The sequence below is a fragment of the Dromaius novaehollandiae genome, chromosome 18 (assembly GCF_036370855.1).
Source record: "Dromaius novaehollandiae isolate bDroNov1 chromosome 18, bDroNov1.hap1, whole genome shotgun sequence".
NCBI classification, from domain to species: domain Eukaryota; kingdom Metazoa; phylum Chordata; class Aves; order Casuariiformes; family Dromaiidae; genus Dromaius; species Dromaius novaehollandiae.
Window position 1 is genome coordinate 7057654 of NC_088115.1, and position 25265 is coordinate 7082918.

The window sequence follows — 25265 nt, forward strand, 5'->3', positions numbered from 1 at the left end:
TCATATCTGCTATTGCAGCTAAAGAGACTACAAAGTGAGTGACAGATATGTATAAATGCATGTTTTCCGATACAAAGTGGTCACTGTGTTCTGAAAGTTATATCAATTTCCACAGAAGAATGTAAAGGTATTAAATCATATGAGCTGAGAAGTCATTCCAACTACCTGCAGATGGATGGAGACAATTCAGCCTTCCATCACCATCCCCAAAACCTAGTCCATCTTTAACTTCCTTCCAAAGTGTCAGCTTTAAAAAAAAGAGACATCTGTTTCCTTGTAGGTAAGCAAGCTAGTTTGTTCTTTTTATGGAACAAGATGTGTTGTTCACTTAATTTATTCAGAGTCTGCACAACATTTTTCAGCGAAGGTGAAATGTTGAAAACACAGGGACTAAAGAAAAAAGCTCCAAGTGATTTGTTTGTTTTCTTCCCAAATGAACATTGCACCAGAGCAATGGTACCACTAGTATAAGAGCAAGAACAGGAAGAAGACAACTGAAAAAACTATAAAACCAATGAATGTGTAAGATTGCAATGATAAGATTAGCATGTCTATTAATGATAATGAACAATGGTAAAAAAAAGGCAGCCTGAATGATCTGGAGGAATACAGAAATAAAATGAATGCAAAAAAAAAAAAATATATATCTTTCAAAACACCCACATCTCAATTGGGAGGACCAGAGAAATGTGTTATGCATTGCCACCTACAGAGGACTACTGGAAGTACCAGAAAAGCATGAATAATTATAAATTGTTTCAGAGGGGAGATCCCATAAAAGGGGTAGGGCACATACAGTGAAATTTGGACAGAAATTAGGCACCAAGTCTGATATTACAATCCTCAACCGAGAAAGCAGCTACATGGCTGGTTACTTCATCCATAGCTGAGCTCCAGGATCTGTCCCAGATGACACCACAGCGTAACAGCCTGTGTGTGTCCAAACCTGAAACTGGACCAAGATCCAGTGCTTAGTTCCCTAAGTGGCACACTTTCTCTCATCTTCCTTTTGCTGCTGATATACCTGTAGAAGCCCTTCTTCTTGTCTCTCCTGTCCCTTTGCCAGATACAACTCTATATGGGTTTTGATTTTCCTAACCCCATACCTGCAAGCTCAGACAATCTCTCTTTATTCCCCCCTGGGTCACTTGACCCTGCTTCAGCCTCTTGTAGGCTTCTGTTTTATATCTGAGTTTTGTCAGGAGCTCCTTGTTCATCCATGCACGCCTCCTGCCACCTTTGCTTGTCTTCCTGCATATTGGGATAGACCCTTACTGAGTTTGGAGGAAGTGACCCTTGAAAATCAACCAGCTCCCCTGCACTCATCTTCTCTCCAGGACTGTCTGGAATGGGATTCTTCCAAGCAGATCCCTGAACTGGCCAAAATCTGCTCTCCTGAAGCCCAGGGTTATGATCCTGTTATTTGCCTTATTCCCTCCTCTCTGGAACCTGAACTACACCATCTCATGGTCACTGCAGCAATGCTCAAGTAGGGAAAAATAAACATCGAACACCAACAGAAACTGTCTGGTACAGCCATGTCTAAATTACCATATAGCTTATTCTCTCATTTTTCAAATAGAGTTGAAAAAAGATGGTCTTGAAGTGGATGTAAGTCTCTTCCGCCTCTCCCATGGTCTGCTATCACGTTGGTATTGATTTTAATGAGAGTAGGTCTAACTAATCCCTTCAAACCTGTTTTGACTGTTTAAAGGAAGAACAGGGAGATTTTTCTGCTGTAGGTGTGTGAAGTTACACATTATCAAACCTGTCCAAAGTGAAGCACTTCTTAAACTGCTAATTTCCTGTGTGGCTTTTCAGCCTTAGCAGCAATCTTCTCTGGCTGACATACTCTCATTCTCCATCAAGAACAGTACACTGCACCCAGAAGAGCAATACAGTGTTCTCCTTTCAGGCACTTAAATGAGTCATGTTGACGGTTGCAGTTCAAGTTTTGACCACTGCTTAGGACTGAGTGGGCATGGTAGAGAAAAAGAGGGGGCAGCTGCTGAAGCCAGCGAAAGAACTGAGGACCCTAAATAAGGGGTTGGCAGTTGGTTGTTAGAGGATAATCTGCCATATGCAATAAAGAACATAACAGCGTTCTCAGTAGTTGGTGATAGACAACATGCAAAACAGAAATGAACAGATTTTACTGTATTTTTGGATTCAGCCATCTTATTCCCTCTCAGGGTTTTGATTCATTTTGCCTTATGGTCCAGTCCAGAGTATTGTAAAAATGCAGAAATACAGTACTGTTTTGCTACTGCAGAAATAATTACACAGAAAGCACTGTCAGGGCCCTGAGTGTGCTAGTAGGCATTAAGAGTATCACCTGGGGCCTCCCAGCACAGCCCCTGCCTATGATTGAGATGAAATCTCTAAAGAGAGAGGCTAGCTGAAAAGAGTGGAAAAGAGCTGAGGATTGCACTTTGCAGGAGGAGGGCAGCAGCTTGCCTTGCAGCAGCATCCCCAAGGCTTCCGAGTGCATGGCCAGGGAAAGAGAGGGCTCTGCTTCCAGGACGGGTAGCTGGCTCCTGTAGGTTCCCTTGCTGCCGCCAGGGTAGCAGGAAGGACTCTTTCTCATGGGGGAGAAAAGGGAGGAGGTTTTCCAGCGCCATTAATTGCCAGGACCTGTCATGTGTGGACAGAAGGGCATCCTCTCCTCCTCACATTGAGCAGGTGGAGGATTGAGAGCAGAGGAGAAAGAAACACCACAAGTGTCCCGCTCTGTGGCACAATGCCTTTAATGAGAACCAAACAGCAAGGGGAGAGCACAGAAGATCCAAGCAATACGTTGCCAGGGTTCAGAAAAGCCCTGAGAATTCCTCCCATCCCTGGGCAGCTGGACAGCGCACTCTCACTGCTTAGAAGGATCATCCTTACTGGAGAAACTCCAATTATCTAAATACCTGCAGGTTTTAGGAAAGTAACACGAGTACGTATACTATGCTGGAGTGCCTTTTGGGGGTCCTGGGACTTCCTTTGACTGTCTGCTTCCCGTTCTCACACACTCAGGGAGACAAAGGAAAGTCAGAAGGAACCTGTGCTGCCTTAATAACAGCCCAAAGTCTCCACCACCGAGCTGATTATTCAGCCTGACAATAAAACCAGAGACTTAAGGGGAAAAAGACAAGGCACACAAGGGTCCTGCTGGTCACGATGTCTAGCCCCAGCCCAGCATGCTGGTTGGGGTCAAGGTCATTAACAATGGAACCCAGGGAGGCTCATGCTGGAACTGGAGACAGGGAAGGGAAGGGGATAAGTGGCAATCAAGGACTAAACCTCCGCCACACGCTCTTGCATTCAAGTTACACCAGTCATCACTGGTGTGGTTTGTGAGTGGCTCAGGGCAGCTGCGTGTGGTTTCGGCGTTGTCCTGAGGCCAGGTCATTCATTCCACACTAGTACAGTATTTATAACTGCAACCCAGACTTTCCTGACCTACCTCTCCTTAATCTTACCAGAATCACCAGAATTACAATTAGTTTTCCCTCTTCTAGCTGATAATTAGTTTCTGGACTGACCTGCATTAAAGGTTGAGATTCAGCAGTCCATGTGTGCCATGGCAGCCTACAGATGACCTTCAGCTGAAGCTCCAATAGGGATTTCAAAAGCTCCCTTGCCTCTCTGAGCGGTGCCAGGGGGCCCCGGCATGGAGCAGTCTGTGGTCCTCCCAGCAGAAACAGGATGTGTGAATCTGAGTCACGGCACCATATTCTGTTGTGGAATAACTGGAATCCAGTTTAGGTTCAGATCAGAGCAGAAGCAGTGTATTTCTATAGCTGTAGGAGAGAACAGAGAGCAGCAGAGTGACAGCCTCTGCTGTTATGAACTCCACCCTAATGAGGCCATTACAGAGTTAATACACCTTTGGATTATCGGATTTGTCCTTCACAGGACAACAGGTGCGTGGATAAACAGAAAAAGGGAGTGAATCACTTCGGGAGAGTAGGTTCCAACAAAACAGATAGTAGAATTTTTACAGACAATACATTCCTTTGATAGCTAGGAAGCCAGACACCAGCAAGGTCATTGCAGGTGTCTTTTCTCCTAGATGTGTTTTGCTAGATAGGCCTGCAAAGGTCTATGAGGCGTTAACTGTTTTACTTCCACTGACATTAACCATTTTACTTCCACACTTTATATGTCCTATGAAATAGCTCGTCCTGTGAAGAAGCTACGCTTCTGGACAGAGATTGGATTTTCAGGGTCTCAAATGGGGAAGGGAGAAGAAAAGGTTTTGGTGGGGTATTCTGTGGCTTTTCTGCCATTCTTCCCTCTGTTTTTTTCTCATTAAAGACACTGTGCAACACTCTAACGAACTGCCAAGTTGCAGTTTCGCCTGGCTCAATTCCCCAGCCAGAGAGCTGGGTAACCAGTCATCCTTGCCTGGAGCTTGCATTTGGGTTTGGACAGTTGCCTGGGCGTTACTGAACCTCTGAAACACTTTGCTTAAGCTTCCGTACCTCCTTTACTTCCATTTTCTCATTAAAGATACTCAGCATCAGCGTTGCAGTCATGTTTCATTCTCCTCCCTTCTCAGAAGCCAACCAGCTCACTGTTAAAAGGAATTGCTCCATTGCAAAACTTAAGGGTCTCTTGGGAGTTACCTTTTCTTTCTTCCCAGGTATAGCAAGAACACCTGTGGAAGATTTGGTGAGGAGTCAGGTGACTGGCAGAGCACAGGAAAGCAGCCCCACGTTGCGCTGTCTACACACTGGCCGAAACCCACCAGGGCTGGGCATGCGTATCCCGTTTTGTCAACAATGTCTAGCTGCTTCACAGCCAGGAACTACTCAAGCTTAGCATAGCTGAGATAAGAAAATAGCTCTAGCAGATAGAAGGGGCCTTTAGGATAAACAAAATGAGTCCCGCCTGGGCATCTGACGCATGCATCCAGCAGCCTCCCAGCAGCAACCCTTCCGTGCGGTTCTCAGGGCTCCCTGCACAGTTTCCCGTGCAAGTCCTTCCTCAAATCTACTTTGTTTAACCTCTCACATGCCATGACTGTCTCTCTCTGCCGGTATCTGACCCTCCCTTTCCCGCCTTGCAGTCACACCAGGTATTCTCTAACCATGGCGACAAGGTGAGTTTTGGAGTGAGGGCTCTTTTGGAAGGTGTGCAATGGCATAGGTATGCCTTGAAAGCCTCAAAACAAAGCAGGAAGGATGCCTGGAGAAGCGGTCAGGGCTAAGGTGTCCTGGAAAGGAAAGAAAACTCCCCATTCCTCATGGACACCCCTGAAGGACCCTGTGGAGGCTGTGTGCCACCATCAGAGAGGGCACAGCCAGGAAGTCTTGCACTCAGATTGTCTGCCATGTTCTAATCACCAAGCACATCTGTCCGTGAGCACTTCTGCTTTTCTTCTCCTTCCGGAGGCTGCCCAGGTGAGATTAGGGTGCCGATGAAGAAGCTGGGCTGCCTTTCCTCTAAGTAGGCCATACGAGATTTGCAGGCCAGGCACAGTGGCTTTTGCTGATTTTGTTGCTTTGGTTCTTCTGCAGAAGGGCTCCGTGTCGAAGGGAACGGCACTAGAGGGTTTCTTAAAGACCACAGCTAGTCCTGGCCCGGCACCTGAAAACCCACCTTTCCTGTGATCTGCCGGGGTTCCTTTTAGGCGACCTCTGGTCCCCCTGATAAATTCCACACCCCCCAAACAAGCACACCCTGAAGGAAACAAACCTCCCCCTTGAGACCCCTCCGCTGCACACAGCCCCTCTCTCCTCTCCCACAGACAGGGATCCTTCTGGATTCAGATCAAAGGAGACTGCCAGGGAGGGCAGGGACGGTCCCCTTTTACCCAGCCCCAGGCACTTGTGATGCAAGGGGCATGTTTGCAGGATGGCATTACGAGCCCAGAGCCTCTCCACCACTGCCCAGTCTCTCCTCCCACATTGTGTGCATCCCATTGTGTCCAGGGATGCTGCTCACACACGCTGGTCTCCATGAGCTCTGAGGCATCCTTGAACCTGTAGCACTAGTGGCAACTACTCTAGGACTGCCAGAGGACAGCAGGGTGGGGAGAGGAAGAGGCCCACCACTGTGGGGAAGACAGATACGGGGAGAAGGTCCAGAGGGTGAGGGAGGGAGGTGGCCGGAGAGGCAGAAGTGCAAATGCATGTAAGGCAGGTGGGAGGACAGAGGGAGGGGCTGGGGATGCAGAAGCTCCCGCCTACACTGTGCCCTTCATAACAGCAGCATGCTCAGCCTTGTCCCTTCCGGCCCCTGCCAAGTGCCTGCTGACCACCTGTCAGACCTTCCCTCGGAGGCCTGGCTGGCTGCTGCCTGCTCCTGCTTCCATGTGGGTCCTCCCTGCAGTTTCCTGCTTTGTGCTGGCCTCTCCTTGCCTGCCCCCCCACACACACACTGTTGCACCCTGCCTCCATGAATCAGGTCCCTGGCTCCCCGGGAAGGACCAGTCGCTCCTTCCTCCTCCTTATTCACCTGTTTGCCCCAGTGCTACCGGCCTGGGGAAGGAGCTCAGCAGAGGACTGCGCTTCTCAGTCCTGTCCTCCCTCCTGGCAGGGACTCCTGCCCAACAGACAGTGCTGAACCTGCCAGTCCTCCTTGTTCACAAGTCTCAGTGGTGGCAGCCATGGTGGCGGCGGCAGCCACAGCTGCAGCCACAGCCCCATCAGGCTGACGAGGTGGCCGAGTGGTGAAGGCGATGGACTGCTAATCCATTGTGCTCTGCACGCATGGGTTCAAATCCCATCCTCGTCGGAGCCCAGGGACCAGCCCAGAAGGAGCCTTTTGAGGCAGGGGCAAGGCCCGCTCTTCCCTTGCTGCTTCTGGCAAGTGACCATTGCGAGGCGCTTGCTTGTCTACCAAGCAGGGCAGGTGACACCTCCCAGGAAGGGAGCGTCCCGTCCCCACTACTCTCTCCCCACCTCCAGGGTTTGCACAGTCCCATCAAACACCAAGCCTTTCACAAAGCATGTCCCTGGACAGTCCACTGCTCAACAGAGCTCCCTCTGCCTGGGACAGACCCCAGTGAAGCTGAGAGGGGAGAAGAGCTCAGGGAAACTGAGCCCGAGGTGGCAGGGCTTTCCAGGCAGTAGCCACAAAGAGCACATTGTCCCCTGCTCTCCTGTGTGCTTTCATTTCAGCAGGAGAGAGAGAGAAAGAGAGAGAGAAACTAGGGTGCCTGCACATGGGTGCCACAGAGCTGAACTCACCAGTCCCCAGTTACCAGGCCAGGGAATTGGCCCCTGACCTCCAGGGCCCACACCATTCTGGGGAATCACTCGGAGACCAGTACTGTGGCAGTGAAGCACTTTTCTTTCCCTAAGCCTTTCTGTGCCCATGACAGGGGGCTGCGCACACTTCCTTGGGCTCCTGTAGATTGTGTTATTTCTCAAGAGCTGGCATGAAGGACTCTGATGGGGACACTGCCAGCACTGAGAGAGCTCCCCATGGCAGCCAACGTGGTGGAGTCCACAGCTGTGCAGCGCGGAAAAGAGCTGAGCATTGCGCCTTGCAGGAGGAGGGCAGCAGCTTGCCTTGCAGCAGCATCCCCAAGGCTTCCGAGTGCATGGCCGTGGAAAGAGAGGGCTCTGCTTCCAGGACGGGTAGCTGGCTCCTGTAGGTTCCCTTGCTGCCGCCAGGGTAGCAGGAAGGACTCTTTCTCATGGGGGAGAAAAGGGAGGAGGTTTTCCAGCGCCATTAATTGCCAGGACCTGTCATGTGTGGACAGAAGGGCATCCTCTCCTCCTCACATTGAGCAGGTGGAGGATTGAGAGCAGAGGAGAAAGAAACACCACAAGTGTCCTGCGCTGTTGCACAATGCCTTTAATGAGAACCAAACAGCAAGGGGAGAGCACAGAAGATCCAAGCAATACGTTGCCAGGGTTCAGAAAAGCCCTGAGAATTCCTCCCATCCCTGGGCAGCTGGACACGGAGTGGCTGCTTCCTCTCTCCTTCCTCCTGAAGCCTCAGGCACTCACGTACCGCTTGCTGCCATTGGTGATGTCCGTACCAAATCCAGCAACGCATGGAAGGAGGAGATATTTCAGGGGCAGCATGAGGTAAAGCAGAGCAAGAGGGAGACAGAAGGAGGCCTGATGGGAGGAGGCGGGAAGCTGGCCCAGGTGCCTCCTTCCAGGCAGAGAGGTGGGAGCTCAGCTCCTCTGGAGACCATGGCCGTGCTCTCTGGGCTGGCTCCAGGCCTGGTTTGAGGCTGCTGGGGCTCACTCCCAAGCAGGCACTCCATGCACAGGCCTTAGGAGAAGAGATTGCCCCGTGCAAAGTGCCCATAGAGCCCACAGCCCAGGCCTGACCGCCCAAAGCCGCCCAGCCCCAGGGAGCCCCCAGAAGCAATGGGGACGCCGCCAGCGCTGAGAGAGCTCCCCACGGCAGCTGACGCGGTGCAGCCCACGGCTATGCCCTCCAGGGAAGAGCTGAGGATCGGGCCTGGCAGGGTCACCAGCACTGGCGGGGGCTGGATCACAACGATGGATTCAGGGCACTGGAGGACGCACGGCTCGTTGCAGCTGTTGGCAAGTGGGGTTGGGCCGCAGGTGGCTGGCAGGCACGGGCTGTAGCACGCCATGTCTCCGGGAGGGAGGAGCCTCTGCAACACAGAGCCGGGAGTGAGCGGGGGGCAGAAGCTGTCGCACTGTTCCAGATCCCCAGCTCGGCTCCTCCTCCTCCTCTGGCAAGAGTGGGTGCTGGAGAGCTCAGTGGGGTGGGGTTTGGGATGGGGAACAGTTCAAGACAGCTGTGTCCAGCAGAAGGGCCTGCTGTGGTCTCCGGCGGTTGTTTTGGCAGGACACAGCGGTCCGCGCTCCCGTCCCCCATGTGTAGCTTGGGTCTCCCTGGTCCCATCGTGCCCTGCCTCTGGAGACCTCTTCTCCTACCCACCAGGGGTGACCCACCCTTGGGGACCTATGGTATCTTGGCAAGCGTTCGTTTCACCCCACCTGTGGAAACGGTCCCCCTTGGGAAAAGCTCTCTCACAGGCACACACACAGAAACTCTCCGTTTAGGATCCTTTAGGGAGGGGAGGAGACCAGGAGGAGGATTCAGACTTCTGAGGAAGCGAAGAATTCTGCCAGCGGAAGAGACGAGAGACAGAACGAACTGAGGCTTACCAAGTTCACGGAGGAGAGGAAGGCGCAAGAAGAGAATAGAAGAGCTGGGAGCTGCGCACCCTTTTATACTGTGGCCCAGAGCCCTGAGGGAGCTGAAAAAGGACGTGGACCGGAAGCACGTTCAGCAACAGTAATTTTGGCTTGCAAAGCTCTTGGGGTAGATGAAAGACATTGCTATTTTGTCTGACGTGTTGGGCTCCCTTTTCATCCCAGGTAAGGCCAAAATGACTACTTTGCGAGGAATTAGGTTTCCTCCCCAGACCCATGCTCACCTGAGGTCTCACACCAGTTGTGGAGAAAGAGTTTCAGAAGTCCCAGGCCACCTGTGGGTGTTGTGCACGTGCTGCCCTTCCTGGGGAACACGGCCACCACTCAGCCAGGACTTGAGCTGTGGAGCAGCGCTGGAGGCAACCGACAAGGGCTTTGCCTGGAGGGGCTGGGGCTGACCCTGAGAAACACAAGTTGCTTGAGGGCCACGGAGGTACTCAGAGCATAGCCAAGCCTCCGCAGGTTGTCTGTCCCCCAGAAGGGCACAGAAGGGCTCTGAGGAGCCTCAGATCCCCAGGAGTGACCGGAAGGTGATGGTCAACCAGGGACTCACAGCAAGACGGAGACAAACCCTGTTGTGTGCAGGGATGGGGGCACTGAGGCCGTTCCTGGAGACAGCCAGGCCACGCCATGGTGGCTTTCTGCTCACCCCCAGCCCTGCTGATTGACGCACATGCTTTCCTGCCACTGAAGTGGAAGCCAAAGAGTTCAGCGACTGTGTCCTGCGGGGAGAGGCCAAACCATTCTCCTTTGGGACCAGCACAGCCACTGCCTTACCAGACTTGGCCTTTCCTGTCACTCACCTGAGTAAAAGCAACAGCTCAGGGAGGCATCAGAGAGCACTCAGAGAGTCTGCTGAGACATGCCTGAAAGTGTGCCAGAACCAAGTGGCTTTGTTTGCTTCAGCACATTCTTCCCCAAGAATGCACACCGTTGTGTTGTTCTGTGGGGGTTGTCCAGGTCACTGGCCCAGAGGGTCTTGCTTTTTTTTTCTGGTCAGGGATGGAGTGGCACATTCAGGAGCTTTTAATTGCAAGGTGGCACCAGACCACCTTGGAGTGGACTCACCTGTGAGTCACCAGAGTGCTGAGGCACTGTGAGAAACCTCAGCTGCCCCTCGCTGCGAATCACCCACGTGTTGGCAAGAGTGGCATTGGGGGAAATGGACTCAGCTGTGCAGAGGACCCAGCAGTCACCTTCTTGTCCACATGCCTACAGAAATGCAGGTTGTCATATGGTGCTGCCAAAGCTGTCAGCATGGCGCACAGCCACATGGTGACTCCTGGAAATGCTCCCTTGAAACGCTTCCCTCCACGGCCTGTGCTCTCCATGGAAAGGCGAGTGCTAGTCTGGCTTCCGCGCCAGGATATGGGTGCATGCAGTGAGTGGTAGAAGTGAAGCAACTTGCGCACGCAGGCACACAGGCTGACAGACATAAAGAAGGAGAGCTTCTGAGTGTGAGCGGGTGTGTGCAGCAAAGAACGAACCTTGCCTTGAGATGATTGCAGGTAGAAAAGAAGCATCCTCTAAGAAAGCCTGTACATAATCACCTGTTCCCCTTTACTATTTTCCCCATCCTTTAAGATTCCTAAACCCAGAGTTCTTTGTTTACGAACGGTTGACAAGGTTAAGTGAGCTTTTGACAAGTTATCCTCGGTACCCCTGGGTGGGAAATGGCACACATGTGAGAGAAGAGGGCTTCAGACATGGAGCATGATGCAACCAAGAAGATTAAGTTACTGATAGAGAAGGAAGTTTAGAATGGAGTCTTCTACCAATGCCACAGAAGGGAATCCTTGCAGGGCCTTCCTGCTGGAGAAAACATTTCTAGATGTTTTTTACAAAGGGCTGTGGTGGCAGCCACAGCGGCAGCCACAGCTGCAGCCACAGCCCCATCAGGCTGACGAGGTGGCCGAGTGGTGAAGGCGATGGACTGCTAATCCATTGTGCTCTGCACGCATGGGTTCAAATCCCATCCTCGTCGGAGCCCAGGGACCAGCCCAGAAGGAGCCTTTTGAGGCAGGGGCCGCTCCTCCCTTGCTGCTTCTGGCAAGTGACCATTGCAAGGCGCTTGCTTGTCTACCAAGCAGGGCAGGTGACACCTCCCAGGAAGGGAGCGTCCCATCCCCACTACTCTCTCCCCACCTCCAGGGTTTGCACAGTCCCATCAAACGCCAAGCCTTTCACAAAGCATGTCCCTGGACAGTCCGCTCAACAGAGCTCCCTCTGCCTGGGACAGACCCCAGTGAAGCTGAGAGGGGAGAAGAGCTCAGGGAAACTGAGCCCAAGGTGGCAGGGCTTTCCAGGCAGTAGCCACAAAGAGCACATTGTCCCCTGCTCTCCTGTGTGCTTTCATTTCAGCAGGAGAGAAAGAGAGAGAGAAACTAGGGTGCCTGCACATGGGTGCCACAGAGCTGAACTCACAGTCCCCAGTTACCAGGCCAGGGAATTGGCCCCTGACCTCCAGGGCCCACACCATTCTGGGGAATCACTCAGAGACCAGTACTGTAGCAGTGACACTTCCTTGGTCTCTGCAAAGTGCTACTGGAGTGCACTGTGCCTGAAGAGCTTGCTCTCCCCAGGAAGAAAAATCTGGCCACAGCATGCAGCAGGGAAAGAAAAAGAGAGCCTTCAGGGATGGGAAGGGAAAGAAGGCAAGGCAGGTTGGGTAGGCCTTGGAAATGGAGACTAGTCAGCCTTGTATTATCTGGCCCCGTAGAGGGCACATCTTATGGAAGCCCTACCCAAGCACATGGAGAACAAAGAGGAGGCTGGGAATAGGCAGCACAGATTCACCAAGGACAAGCCCGGCCTCAGCAAGCTGACTGCCTTCTGCGGTGAGCTGCCTGGCTCCATGGATGAAGGGAGAACAGTAAACGTTGCATTCCTTGACTTAGTAAATCATGCAACACAGTCTCCCACAGCCTGTGATACAGCCTCCCATGACCTCTAAGCCATCTTGTGAGAGGTGGACTGGCTGTGTGGACAACAGGATTTTGAAAACCTGGCTGGAGTGCCAGACTCAAAGGGTAGCAGTCCATGTTTCACTGCCAAGCTGGTGGCGGGTTAGCAGTGGAAAGTGCAAAGGAAAGCAACTGAAAGTGTTTGGGGCTGGAACACTTCATATGTGACAAGAGGCTGAGGAAACTAGGCTTTCTTACCCTGCGGAAGAGAAGTCCCATGCAGGCATTTGTCGAAATCATCCTCCACCTTAAGGGTGCTGTAGAGAGGCCAGTGCCAGGCTCTCCCTGGAGGGGAACCGCCAATGAACAGGAGGAAAGAAGCCTACAGTACTGGTCTCTGAGTGTTTCCCCAGAATGGTGTGGGCCCTGGAGGTCAGGGGCCAAGTCCCTGGCCTGGTAACTGGGGACTGTGAGTTCAGCTCTGTGGCACCCATGTGCAGGCACCCTAGTTTCTCTCTCTCTCTCTCTCTCTCTCCTGCTGAAATGAAAGCACACAGGAGAGCAGGGGACAATGTGCTCTTTGTGGCTACTGCCTGGAAAGCCCTGCCACCTCGGGCTCAGTTTCCCTGAGCTCTTCTCCCCTCTCAGCTTCACTGGGGTCTGTCCCAGGCAGAGGGAGCTCTGTTGAGCGGACTGTCCAGGGACATGCTTTGTGAAAGGCTTGGTGTTTGATGGGACTGTGCATACCCTGGAGGTGGGGAGAGAGTAGTGGGGACGCTCCCTTCCTGGGAGGTGTCACCTGCCCTGCTTGGTAGACAAGCAAGCGCCTCGCAATGGTCACTTGCCAGAAGCAGCAAGGGAAGAGCGGGCCTTGCCCCTGCCTCAAAAGGCTCCTTCTGGGCTGGTCCCTGGGCTCCGACGAGGATGGGATTTGAACCCATGCGTGCAGAGCACAATGGATTAGCAGTCCATCGCCTTCACCACTCGGCCACCTCGTCAGCCTGATGGGGCTGTGGCTGCAGCTGTGGCTGCCGCTGTGGCTGCCACCACAGCCTTTTGTAAAAAACATCTAGAAATGTTTTCTCCAGCAGGAAGGCCCTGCAAGGATTCCCTTCTGTGGCATTGGTAGAAGACTCCATTCTAAACTTCCTTCTCTATCAGTAACTTAATCTTCTTGGTTGCATCATGCTCCATGTCTGAAGCCCTCTTCTCTCACATGTGTGCCATTTCCCACCCAGGGGTACCGAGGATAACTTGTCAAAAGCTCACTTAACCTTGTCAACCGTTCGTAAACAAAGAACTCTGGGTTTAGGAATCTTAAAGGATGGGGAAAATAGTAAAGGGGAACAGGTGATTATGTACAGGCTTTCTTAGAGGATGCTTCTTTTCTACCTGCAATCATCTCAAGGCAAGGTTCGTTCTTTGCTGCACACACCCGCTCACACTCAGAAGCTCTCCTTCTTTATGTCTGTCAGCCTGTGTGCCTGCGTGCGCAAGTTGCTTCACTTCTACCACTCACTGCATGCACCCATATCCTGGCGCGGAAGCCAGACTAGCACTCGCCTTTCCATGGAGAGCACAGGCCATGGAGGGAAGCGTTTCAAGGGAGCATTTCCAGGAGTCACCATGTGGCTGTGCGCCATGCTGACAGCTTTGGCAGCACCATATGACAACCTGCATTTCTGTAGGCATGTGGACAAGAAGGTGACTGCTGGGTCCTCTGCACAGCTGAGTCCATTTCCCCCAATGCCACTCTTGCCAACACGTGGGTGATTCGCAGCGAGGGGCAGCTGAGGTTTCTCACAGTGCCTCAGCACTCTGGTGACTCACAGGTGAGTCCACTCCAAGGTGGTCTGGTGCCACCTTGCAATTAAAAGCTCCTGAATGTGCCACTCCATCCCTGACCAGAAAAAAAAAGCAAGACCCTCTGGGCCAGTGACCTGGACAACCCCCACAGAACAACACAACGGTGTGCATTCTTGGGGAAGAATGTGCTGAAGCAAACAAAGCCACTTGGTTCTGGCACACTTTCAGGCATGTCTCAGCAGACTCTCTGAGTGCTCTCTGATGCCTCCCTGAGCTGTTGCTTTTACTCAGGTGAGTGACAGGAAAGGCCAAGTCTGGTAAGGCAGTGGCTGTGCTGGTCCCAAAGGAGAATGGTTTGGCCTCTCCCCGCAGGACACAGTCGCTGAACTCTTTGGCTTCCACTTCAGTGGCAGGAAAGCATGTGCGTCAATCAGCAGGGCTGGGGGTGAGCAGAAAGCCACCATGGCGTGGCCTGGCTGTCTCCAGGAACGGCCTCAGTGCCCCCATCCCTGCACACAACAGGGTTTGTCTCCGTCTCGCTGTGAGTCCCTGGTTGACCATCACCTTCCGGTCACTCCTGGGGATCTGAGGCTCCTCAGAGCCCTTCTGTGCCCTTCTGGGGGACAGACAACCTGCGGAGGCTTGGCTATGCTCTGAGTACCTCCGTGGCCCTCAAGCAACTTGTGTTTCTCAGGGTCAGCCCCAGCCCCTCCAGGCAAAGCCCTTGTCGGTTGCCTCCAGCGCTGCTCCACAGCTCAAGTCCTGGCTGAGTGGTGGCCGTGTTCCCCAGGAAGGGCAGCACGTGCACAACACCCACAGGTGGCCTGGGACTTCTGAAACTCTTTCTCCACAACTGGTGTGAGACCTCAGGTGAGCATGGGTCTGGGGAGGAAACCTAATTCCTCGCAAAGTAGTCATTTTGGCCTTACCTGGGATGAAAAGGGAGCCCAACACGTCAGACAAAATAGCAATGTCTTTCATCTACCCCAAGAGCTTTGCAAGCCAAAATTACTGTTGCTGAACGTGCTTCCGGTCCACGTCCTTTTTCAGCTCCCTCAGGGCTCTGGGCCACAGTATAAAAGGGTGCGCAGCTCCCAGCTCTTCTATTCTCTTCTTGCGCCTTCCTCTCCTCCGTGAACTTGGTAAGCCTCAGTTCGTTCTGTCTCTCGTCTCTTCCGCTGGCAGAATTCTTCGCTTCCTCAGAAGTCTGAATCCTCCTCCTGGTCTCCTCCCCTCCCTAAAGGATCCTAAACGGAGAGTTTCTGTGTGTGTGCCTGTGAGAGCTTTTCCCAAGGGGGACCGTTTCCACAGGTGGGGTGAAACGAACGCTTGCCAAGATACCATAGGTCCCCAAGGGTGGGTCACCCCTGGTGGGTAGGAGAAGAGGTCTCCAGAGGCAGGGCACGATGGGACCAGGGAGACCCAAGCTACACATGGGGGACGGGAGCGCAGACCGCTGTGTCCTGCCAAAACAACCGCCGGAGACCACAGCAGGCCCTTCTGCTGGACACAGCTGTCTTGAACTGTTCCCCATCCCAAACCCCACCCCACTGAGCTCTCCAGCACCCACTCTTGCCAGAGGAGGAGGAGGAGCCGAGCTGGGGATCTGGAACAGTGCGACAGCTTCTGCCCCCCGCTCACTCCCGGCTCTGTGTTGCAGAGGCTCCTCCCTCCCGGAGACATGGCGTGCTACAGCCCGTGCCTGCCAGCCACCTGCGGCCCAACCCCACTTGCCAACAGCTGCAACGAGCCGTGCGTCCTCCAGTGCCCTGAATCCATCGTTGTGATCCAGCCCCCGCCAGTGCTGGTGACCCTGCCAGGCCCGATCCTCAGCTCTTCCCTGGAGGGCATAGCCGTGGGCTGCACCGCGTCAGCTGCCGTGGGGAGCTCTCTCAGCGCTGGCGGCGTCCCCATTGCTTCTGGGGGCTCCCTGGGGCTGGGCGGCTTTGGGCGGTCAGGCCTGGGCTGTGGGCTCTATGGGCACTTTGCACGGGGCAATCTCTTCTCCTAAGGCCTGTGCATGGAGTGCCTGCTTGGGAGTGAGCCCCAGCAGCCTCAAACCAGGCCTGGAGCCAGCCCAGAGAGCACGGCCATGGTCTCCAGAGGAGCTGAGCTCCCACCTCTCTGCCTGGAAGGAGGCACCTGGGCCAGCTTCCCGCCTCCTCCCATCAGGCCTCCTTCTGTCTCCCTCTTGCTCTGCTTTACCTCATGCTGCCCCTGAAATATCTCCTCCTTCCATGCGTTGCTGGATTTGGTACGGACATCACCAATGGCAGCAAGCGGTACGTGAGTGCCTGAGGCTTCAGGAGGAAGGAGAGAGGAAGCAGCCACTCCGTGTCCAGCTGCCCAGGGATGGGAGGAATTCTCAGGGCTTTTCTGAACCCTGGCAACGTATTGCTTGGATCTTCTGTGCTCTCCCCTTGCTGTTTGGTTCTCATTAAAGGCATTGTGCAACAGCGCAGGACACTTGTGGTGTTTCTTTCTCCTCTGCTCTCAATCCTCAACCTGCTCAATGTGAGGAGGAGAGGATGCCCTTCTGTCCACACATGACAGGTCCTGGCAATTAATGGCGCTGGAAAACCTCCTCCCTTTTCTCCCCCATGAGAAAGAGTCCTTCCTGCTACCCTGGCGGCAGCAAGGGAACCTACAGGAGCCAGCTACCCGTCCTGGAAGCAGAGCCCTCTCTTTCCACGGCCATGCACTCGGAAGCCTTGGGGATGCTGCTGCAAGGCAAGCTGCTGCCCTCCTCCTGCAAGGCGCAATGCTCAGCTCTTTTCCGCACTGCACAGCTGTGGACTCCGCCACGTTGGCTGCCATGGGGAGCTCTCTCAGTGCTGGCAGTGTCCCCATCAGAGTCCTTCATGCCAGCTCTTGAGAAATAACACAATCTACAGGAGCCCAAGGAAGTGTGCGCAGCCCCCTGTCATGGGCACAGAAAGGCTTAGGGAAAGAAAAGTGCTTCACTGCCACAGTACTGGTCTCCGAGTGATTCCCCAGAATGGTATGGGCCCTGGAGGTCAGGGGCCAAGTCCCTGGCCTGGTAACTGGGGACTGGTGAGTTCAGCTCTGTGGCACCCATGTGCAGGCACCCTAGTTTCTCTCTCTCTTTCTCTCTCTCTCCTGCTGAAATGAAAGCACACAGGAGAGCAGGGGACAATGTGCTCTTTGTGGCTACTGCCTGGAAAGCCCTGCCACCTCGGGCTCAGTTTCCCTGAGCTCTTCTCCCCTCTCAGCTTCACTGGGGTCTGTCCCAGGCAGAGGGAGCTCTGTTGAGCAGTGGACTGTCCAGGGACATGCTTTGTGAAAGGCTTGGTGTTTGATGGGACTGTGCAAACCCTGGAGGTGGGGAGAGAGTAGTGGGGACGGGACGCTCCCTTCCTGGGAGGTGTCACCTGCCCTGCTTGGTAGACAAGCAAGCGCCTCGCAATGGTCACTTGCCAGAAGCAGCAAGGGAAGAGCGGGCCTTGCCCCTGCCTCAAAAGGCTCCTTCTGGGCTGGTCCCTGGGCTCCGACGAGGATGGGATTTGAACCCATGCGTGCAGAGCACAATGGATTAGCAGTCCATCGCCTTCACCACTCGGCCACCTCGTCAGCCTGATGGGGCTGTGGCTGCAGCTGTGGCTGCCGCCGCCACCATGGCTGCCACCACTGAGACTTGTGAACAAGGAGGACTGGCAGGTTCAGCACTGTCTGTTGGGCAGGAGTCCCTGCCAGGAGGGAGGACAGGACTGAGAAGCGCAGTCCTCTGCTGAGCTCCTTCCCCAGGCCGGTAGCACTGGGGCAAACAGGTGAATAAGGAGGAGGAAGGAGCGACTGGTCCTTCCCGGGGAGCCAGGGACCTGATTCATGGAGGCAGGGTGCAACTGTGTGTGGGGGGGGGCAGGCAAGGAGAGGCCAGCACAAAGCAGGAAACTGCAGGGAGGACCCACATGGAAGCAGGAGCAGGCAGCAGCCAGCCAGGCCTCCGAGGGAAGGTCTGACAGGTGGTCAGCAGGCACTTGGCAGGGGTCGGAAGGGACAGGGCTGAGCAGCATCCCTGGACACAATGGCATGCACACCACGTGGGAGGAGAGGCTGAGGATTAGCTGAGGGGCTCTGGGCTCCTAGTGCCATCCTGCAAACACTCCCCTTGCATCACAAGTGCCTGGGGCTGGGTAAAAAGGGAGCGTCTCCCTCCCTGGCAGTCTGGTTCCCTCTAAATCCAGAAGGATCCTTGTCTGTGGGAGAGGAGAGAGGGGCTGTGTGCAGTGGAAAGGGCTGAAGGGGTAGGATCAGGGTGTGTTCGGTTAAGGGTGTCAGGGATTTATAAAGGGGACCAGAGGTTGTCTCAAACAGATACCAGCAGATCACAGGAAAGGTAGATTTTCGTGTGCCAGTCCTGCATTAGGTGTTGCCTTCTAAGAAACCCACAAGTCCAATTCCCTTTGACAGGGAGCTGTTTTGAGGAAGAACAAAAAATAACAAAGCCAACAAAAGCCACTGTACCTGGCCTGTGAGTCTAGGATCTCCTGCAGGGAAGGAAGGAAGCCTCTGTAAAATCCATGGATTAAGGCTCTCCCATTCCTTCCCTTGTCTCTAGTTCTCTTTGGTGGAGAGAATAAATCTGAATCCACTCAGTCTCTTGCAGTGCCCAGAAATGTAGCTCCATGGATTGTTTTTGTTTTGGTAATTTGGCCCTAAATAAATATTGCAAGACTGCTTGCTTTCCCCCTTGTGGAAATCGAATTGAGAAGGCAATTTTTTACAGGATATGGAATGTTCACTGGTTTTGTTTTCTGGTTTCTCAGGAAGGACAGGACAATAGCCCTTTACAGGGCCCAAGGAAGTGTCACTGCCACAGTACTGGTCTCTGAGTGATTCCCCAGAATGGTGTGGGCCCTGGAGGTCAGGGGCCAAGTCCCTGGCCTGGTAACTGGGGACTGTGAGTTCAGCTCTGTGGCACCCATGTGCAGGCACCCTAGTTTCTCTCTCTCTCTCTCTCTCTCTCCTGCTGAAATGAAAGCACACAGGAGAGCAGGGGACAATGTGCTCTTTGTGGCTACTGCCTGGAAAGCCCTGCCACCTCGGGCTCAGTTTCCCTGAGCTCTTCTCCCCTCTCAGCTTCACTGGGGTCTGTCCCAGGCAGAGGGAGCTCTGTTGAGCGGACTGTCCAGGGACATGCTTTGTGAAAGGCTTGGTGTTTGATGGGACTGTGCATACCCTGGAGGTGGGGAGAGAGTAGTGGGGACGCTCCCTTCCTGGGAGGTGTCACCTGCCCTGCTTGGTAGACAAGCAAGCGCCTCGCAATGGTCACTTGCCAGAAGCAGCAAGGGAAGAGCGGGCCTTGCCCCTGCCTCAAAAGGCTCCTTCTGGGCTGGTCCCTGGGCTCCGACGAGGATGGGATTTGAACCCATGCGTGCAGAGCACAATGGATTAGCAGTCCATCGCCTTCACCACTCGGCCACCTCGTCAGCCTGATGGGGCTGTGGCTGCAGCTGTGGCTGCCGCTGTGGCTGCCACCACAGCCCTTTGTAAAAAACATCTAGAAATGTTTTCTCCAGCAGGAAGCCCTGCAAGGATTCCCTTCTGTGGCATTGGTAGAAGACTCCATTCTAAACTTCCTTCTCTATCAGTAACTTAATCTTCCTGGTCACATCATGCCCCATGTCTGAAGCCCTCTTCTCTCACACATGTGTGCCATTTCCCACCCAGGGGTACCGAGGATAACTTGTCAAAAGCTCACTTAACCTTGTCAACCGTTCGTAAACAAAGAACTCTGGGTTTAGGAATCTTAAAGGATGGGGAAAATAGTAAAGGGGAACAGGTGATTATGTAAACTTGGTAGGAAGCTGAAGTCAGCAAGTGTCAGCATGTACTGGTGCAGGGTGTTATTCCTACCTAGGTGCAGGACTCCGCACTTCCCTTTATCAAACCTCATAAGGTTCTTCTCTGCCTATTTCTCCTGCCAGCCAAGGACCCTCTGAATGGCAGCACAACCTTCTGGTGTATCAGCCACTCCCCCTAGCTTTGTACCATCAGCAAACCTACTGAAAGCACAGTTCATCATCCAGGTCATTGATGAATAGGCTGAACAGGATTGGACCCAGTATTGACCCCTGGGGTACACCACTGGTTGCTGGCCTCCAACTAGACTTTGCACCACTGATCACAACCCTCTGAGCTCTGCTGTTCAGACAGTTTTCAATCCACCCCACTGCCTGCTCATCTAGCTCAAACTTCATCCGCTTGCCTATGAGGATGTTACGAGACAGGGCATCAAAAGCCTTACCGAAGTCAAGGTAGACAACATCCACTGCTCTCCCCTCATCTACCCAGCCAGTCATTCCATCATAGAAGGCTATCAGGTTGGTTAAGCATGATTTCCCCTCAGCGAATCCATGCTGAGTACTCCTGATGAGTTTCTTGTCCTTCGTGTGCTTGGAAATGGTATCCAGGATGAGCCACTCCATCACCTTTCCAGGGATGGAGGTGAGGCTGACTGGCCTGTCATTCCCTGGGTCCTCCTTCTTGCCCTTTCTGAAGATAGGAGCGACATTTGTTTTCTTCCAGTCCTCAGGCACCTCTCCTGATCACCATGACTTTTCAAAGATGTTTGAGAATGGTTTTGCAATGACATCCGCCAGCTCCCTCAGCACTTATGGTGTATTCCATCAGGCCCATGGATTTGTGTACGTCTGGTTTGCTTAAGTGATCCCTAACCCTATCCGCCTCCTCTGCCAAAGGAAAGTCTTCCTTTCTCCACACTTTCTTCCTGGTCTCCTGCGCCTTAGATTTCTGAGGGCCAGTGTCACCAGTAAAGACTGAGGCGAAGCAGGCATTCAGCACCTCAACCTTTTCTGTGTCCTCTGTCACCAGGGCTCTGGCCCCATTCAGCAGCAGGCCTATATTTCCCCTAGTCTTCCTTTTGTTACAGATGTATTTACAGAAGCCCTTCTTGTTTTCCTTGACATTCCTCACCAGATTCAACTCCAGATGGGTCTTGGCCTCCCTAGCCCCATCCCTGCATCCTTGGACAACATCCCTATATTCCTCCCAGGTTACCTGTCCCTGCTTCCACCTTCTGTATACTTCCTTCTTCTGTTTGAGTTTTGCCAGGAGCTCCTTGTTCATCCATGCAGGCCTCCTTTGTTTGACTTTCTGCTCATTTGGATGAACCATTCTTGAGCTTAGAGGAGGTGATCCCTAAATTTCAACCAGGACCTAGGGCCCTATCTGATGGGATTCATTGGCTTCTCTTTCCCTTTCTTTCCATCTGCTGTCCTGCAGCCAGAAGATGACCCTAGCAAAGGAAAAGTGGTTCTGTGGTGTAATGGGCAGCACTCTGGACTTTGAATCCAGTGATCTGAGTTCAAGTCTCAGCAGAACCTCTGGGGATGTTTTCATTTTCTCTGGGAAATAAAACATTCAGAGGAGACACGAAAACATGTCCCCTCCTTTGTATGTAATAACTCCAGTGCTAAACTTGCCCTGAACTTCCTGGGAAAACACAACCTTTCCCATGAACTCCAAAATACCTACCTCACAGAGGCACAGAGCTCTGCTCCTCTTGTCCTTCAGCTTCCTCAAAAGGGATCACCTTACTTGACTCCAGTGCACTCTGAAAGAATCTCAGTGTCTGTGACTGGGCATTAAGGAGGATGGATCCCACATCCAAGCTGAAGTTCACACATCAGTCACTTACAGCACAGAGTAGTCAAGGAAGTGGGAGCAGGCACCAGAATAGGATGCAAAGGTAAAATCTAAGAGCTCTTCTACAAATTTTGGACAGCCACATTACCAAATAGAGTTAAAGCCTGGGGCTGCATTTCTGAACATAGCAAACAAATGAGTGAATGCAGATGAAATCTCTCCCCCAGGGAGGACTGTGAACATGGTAAGTAATGAGGAACCATAGTCCATAAATTCTAGTTCACCTTCTTGGAAGAGAACACCACTAGACCCTGGAGCCAGCCCTCAGGCATGGCCATGATTTCCTGAAGAACCAAGCATGTAGCTCTCAGCTTGAAATAAGGGCCATGAGTCAGCCTGTTGTCACTTCCAGTAAGGACTCATTCTTTTGCTCTCTTCCTGTGCTTTAGCTTATATTCCCCACTATATATTCAAAGTGTTTGTACTGACCTTGGGAGCTGCGGAAGGAAAGGCTCATTCAGCTGAAAGAGAGGGTTGGTATGTTTCTTCTTTTGCACCAGTACAGGCTGGGGGCTGACCTGCTGGAAAGCAGCTCTGCAGAGAAGGACCTGGGGGTCCTGGTGGATGACTGTGAGCCAACAATCTGCCCTTGTGGCCAAGAAGGCCAATGGTATCCTGGGCTTCATTAGGAAAAGCATTGCTAGTCGGTCGAGAGAGGTGATCCTTCCCCTCTACTCAGCCCTGGTGAGGCCGCATCTGGAGGACTGTCTCCATTTCTGGTCTCCCCAATACAAGAGACATGGAGCTATTGGAACAAGTCCAGCAAAGGGCAACTAAGTTGATTAAGGGCCTGGAGCATCTCTCATATGAGGAAAGGCTGAGAGAGCTGGGCCTGTTCATCCTGGAGAAGAGAAGACTGAGGGGGGATCTTATCAATATGTATAAATATCCGAAGGGAAGGTGTAAAGAGGATAGAGCCAGACTCTTCTCAGTGGTGCCCAGTGATAGGACGAGAGGCAACGGGCACAAACTGAAACACAGGAAGTTCCATCTGAACATGAGGAGAAACAACTTTACTGTGAGGGTGACTCAGCACTGGAACAGGTTGCCCAGAGAGGTTGTGTAATCTCCTTCCTTGGAGATATTCAAAAGCCATCTGGACACAATCCTGGGCAATGTGCTCTAGGTGACCCTGCTTGAGCAGGGGGATTGGACTAGATGATCTCCAGAGGTCCCTTCCAACCATTAACCATTCTGTGATTCTGTGATTCTGTGATTCTTCAGCTATGGCTCAGTGCAAGACAGAATGTATGACCTGCATTTTCTAGTCAACTATCTAGGTGGTTCCTCAGCGATCTGGAATGTAGCAGTGTCCCTTTTACAGTGTTAGCATAATGATGTTTTCCTATGAGAACTGGTCTTACCTTAGGTGTCTTCCTCCAAAGTGGGCATCTTCACTGTTCCTGCTGTTTTACTTGGAACTGTCCCATTGAAGGAACTGGGAAAGAGGAACAATGAGACTGAACTAACAGGCTGGGTTTAGTCCAAGGCAGCAGGACAGACATCAGGAAGGGCAAAAGATTTGAGTAAAATATTTCAGACACTGATACTGGAGGAGCTAGCTAACCTCTGCTGAGAACACAGGGTGTTAGCAGGCATTACACAGTTTGATGCTAGAGCTCTTTGGATCACAGAGGAAAGAAACTTTCCCTGCTTAAAGAAGAAAAACCATATACATTCTTCTGAGATGAAAAGAGTGCACTGTGTGTGACTGAGGCTTGGGTCTGTGCACTGAAATCAGCTTTTGGAAAGATGTTGCCGTGACTTCAGCTGAAACACATCCCATCTGTGCTGCAGACATTTTCACCTGATTCCTCATGCAGGGAATTGAAGGACTGAGTCCTCTCTTTGGGCCCCCTTTTCAAACCAAGGCTTCAGCTGCAGCCTTCAAGGAGAGAGTTGTGGGTTGTGAGGTGATGCCTTTGGAAGTGCTGGGAGACAGCAAGACAGGGTGCTGCTTTGGCTCGAGAAGAGCTCCTGCTGGAAAGGGGGAATGTGTCCTGGGCTCCCAGCTCTCCAAATGACAGCCTCCTTGTGTTCAACAGGCTCTCTTAGACATTCAAGGTCCCCATGAGTGGGAAACCCTGGTGGTTGAGAGATCTTAAGATACAGCAGGCTATGACCATGGGCCTAATGAGTAACACTATGGGGCAGAGAGGGCAGACAATGGTGATGGCAAAGGCCACAGCAGGGTCCCTGTCCTTGCAGGCCTTTCTGAACAAAACATTTCTAAATCCTTCCTATGCCAAATCAGTCTCTGGTGAGCTCTCGGAGACTCCCTGTTACCAGAGGAGCCGAGCTGGAGATCTGAAATGTGAGCAGGGAGACCCAAGCTACACATGGGGGACGGGAGCGCGGACCGCTGTGTCCTGCCAAAACAACCGCCGGAGACCACAGCAGGCCCTTCTGCTGGACACAGCTGTCTTGAACTGTTCCCCATCCCAAACCCCACCCCACTGAGCTCTCCAGCACCCACTCTTGCCAGAGGAGGAGGAGGAGCCGAGCTGGGGATCTGGAACAGTGCGACAGCTTCTACCCTCCGCTCACTCCCGGCTCTGTGTTGCAGAGGCTCCTCCCTCCCGGAGACATGGCATGCTACAGCCCGTGCCTGCCAGCCACCTGCGGCCCAACCCCACTTGCCAACAGCTGCAACGAGCCGTGCGTCCTCCAGTGCCCTGAATCCATCGTTGTGATCCAGCCCCCACCAGTGCTGGTGACCCTGCCAGGCCCGATCCTCAGCTCTTCCCTGGAGGGCATAGCCGTGGGCTCCACCGCGTCAGCTGCCGTGGGGAGCTTTCTCAGCGCTGGCGGCGTCCCCATTGCTTCTGGGGGCTCCCTGGGGCTGGGCGGCTTTGGGTAGTCAAGCCCAGGCTGTGGGCTCTTTGGAGGCCATTGCTGGACAAGGCAATCTCTTCTGCTAAAGCCTGTGCATCACTCATATGCAAACACACAGGGCCTGAAAGCAAGCCCAGAGAGCACGGCCATGGTCTCCAGAGGAGCAAAGCACCCACATCTCCTCCTGGAAGAAGTAGCCTGGGCCAGGTTCTCATCCCTTCCTGTCAGTCTTCCCTCAGTTAGCCTCTTACAGTTCTTTACCTTACATTCACCATGAAATAACTCTTTCTGCTATGCTCTGCTGACTTGAGATGGGATTTTCAGAAGATTAAGTGGGGAGGGGGAAAAGAAAAGCTTGTTCTTTGGACGGGAGCTCATCTATGGGCTTTACTGAATGTAAACAAGCAATGTCTTTCTTTGCCTTCCTAAGGGCTCTTCCTCCTTTTTTTAAATTTTTTGTTATTAATAAAGACATTGTGTATTAGTGACAGAAAATGCAATGCTGCATTCTCCTCCAGGCTGAATTCCCCAGAAGGTGAGATGGGGAAGTGGAAAATAAGTCCTTACCTGGAATCCTCCTCTGGGATTGGGCTTTATTGAACCTCTGAAATGCATTATTTTACCTTTCATCTTCTGCATTTCAGTTGTTTTTTTCTATTATTTATCAAGAGAGATGCTGGCTGTCAGTGTTGCAAAAAAGTCATGTGGATAGTCACAGTGGATAGAAAGAAAGAGGAAGAAAGGGGAAGAGGAGCCAAACAAATGGAAAGCTGGGATGAGCCATGCTGGAGAGGTGATCAGGGCTAAAGTGTCTTTGAAAAGAAAGAAAATTCTCCATTCCTCATGGACAGCCATGAAGGACTCCATGGAGAGAGAATATGTACCACCA

General features: G+C 52.7%; 2 protein-coding genes and 6 non-coding genes across 8 annotated transcripts; 4 read left to right on the forward strand and 4 right to left on the reverse strand.

Annotated features, from left to right (window-relative positions):
- Positions 1 to 6644: 6644 nt before the first annotated feature.
- TRNAS-GCU (transfer RNA serine (anticodon GCU)) lies at positions 6645 to 6726 on the forward strand. Its single transcript has one exon. It is a non-coding gene; the product is annotated as a tRNA-Ser (tRNA).
- A 1498-nt stretch (positions 6727 to 8224) lies between these two features.
- LOC112991032 (beta-keratin-related protein-like) lies at positions 8225 to 8554 on the reverse strand. Its single transcript, XM_026113210.2, has one exon. The coding sequence runs from the start codon at positions 8552 to 8554 to the stop codon at positions 8225 to 8227; it is 330 nt and encodes a 109-aa protein (XP_025968995.2).
- Positions 8555 to 11045: 2491 nt separating this feature from the next.
- Positions 11046 to 11127, forward strand: TRNAS-GCU (transfer RNA serine (anticodon GCU)). Its single transcript has one exon. It is a non-coding gene; the product is annotated as a tRNA-Ser (tRNA).
- Positions 11128 to 12962: 1835 nt separating this feature from the next.
- TRNAS-GCU (transfer RNA serine (anticodon GCU)) lies at positions 12963 to 13044 on the reverse strand. Its single transcript has one exon. It is a non-coding gene; the product is annotated as a tRNA-Ser (tRNA).
- Positions 13045 to 15533: 2489 nt separating this feature from the next.
- LOC135330280 (beta-keratin-related protein-like) lies at positions 15534 to 15863 on the forward strand. Its single transcript, XM_064522955.1, has one exon. The coding sequence runs from the start codon at positions 15534 to 15536 to the stop codon at positions 15861 to 15863; it is 330 nt and encodes a 109-aa protein (XP_064379025.1).
- A 1498-nt stretch (positions 15864 to 17361) lies between these two features.
- On the reverse strand, positions 17362 to 17443 carry TRNAS-GCU (transfer RNA serine (anticodon GCU)). Its single transcript has one exon. It is a non-coding gene; the product is annotated as a tRNA-Ser (tRNA).
- Positions 17444 to 19220: 1777 nt separating this feature from the next.
- TRNAS-GCU (transfer RNA serine (anticodon GCU)) lies at positions 19221 to 19302 on the reverse strand. Its single transcript has one exon. It is a non-coding gene; the product is annotated as a tRNA-Ser (tRNA).
- A 1845-nt stretch (positions 19303 to 21147) lies between these two features.
- On the forward strand, positions 21148 to 21219 carry TRNAQ-UUG (transfer RNA glutamine (anticodon UUG)). Its single transcript has one exon. It is a non-coding gene; the product is annotated as a tRNA-Gln (tRNA).
- The last annotated feature ends 4046 nt before the right edge of the window (positions 21220 to 25265 follow it).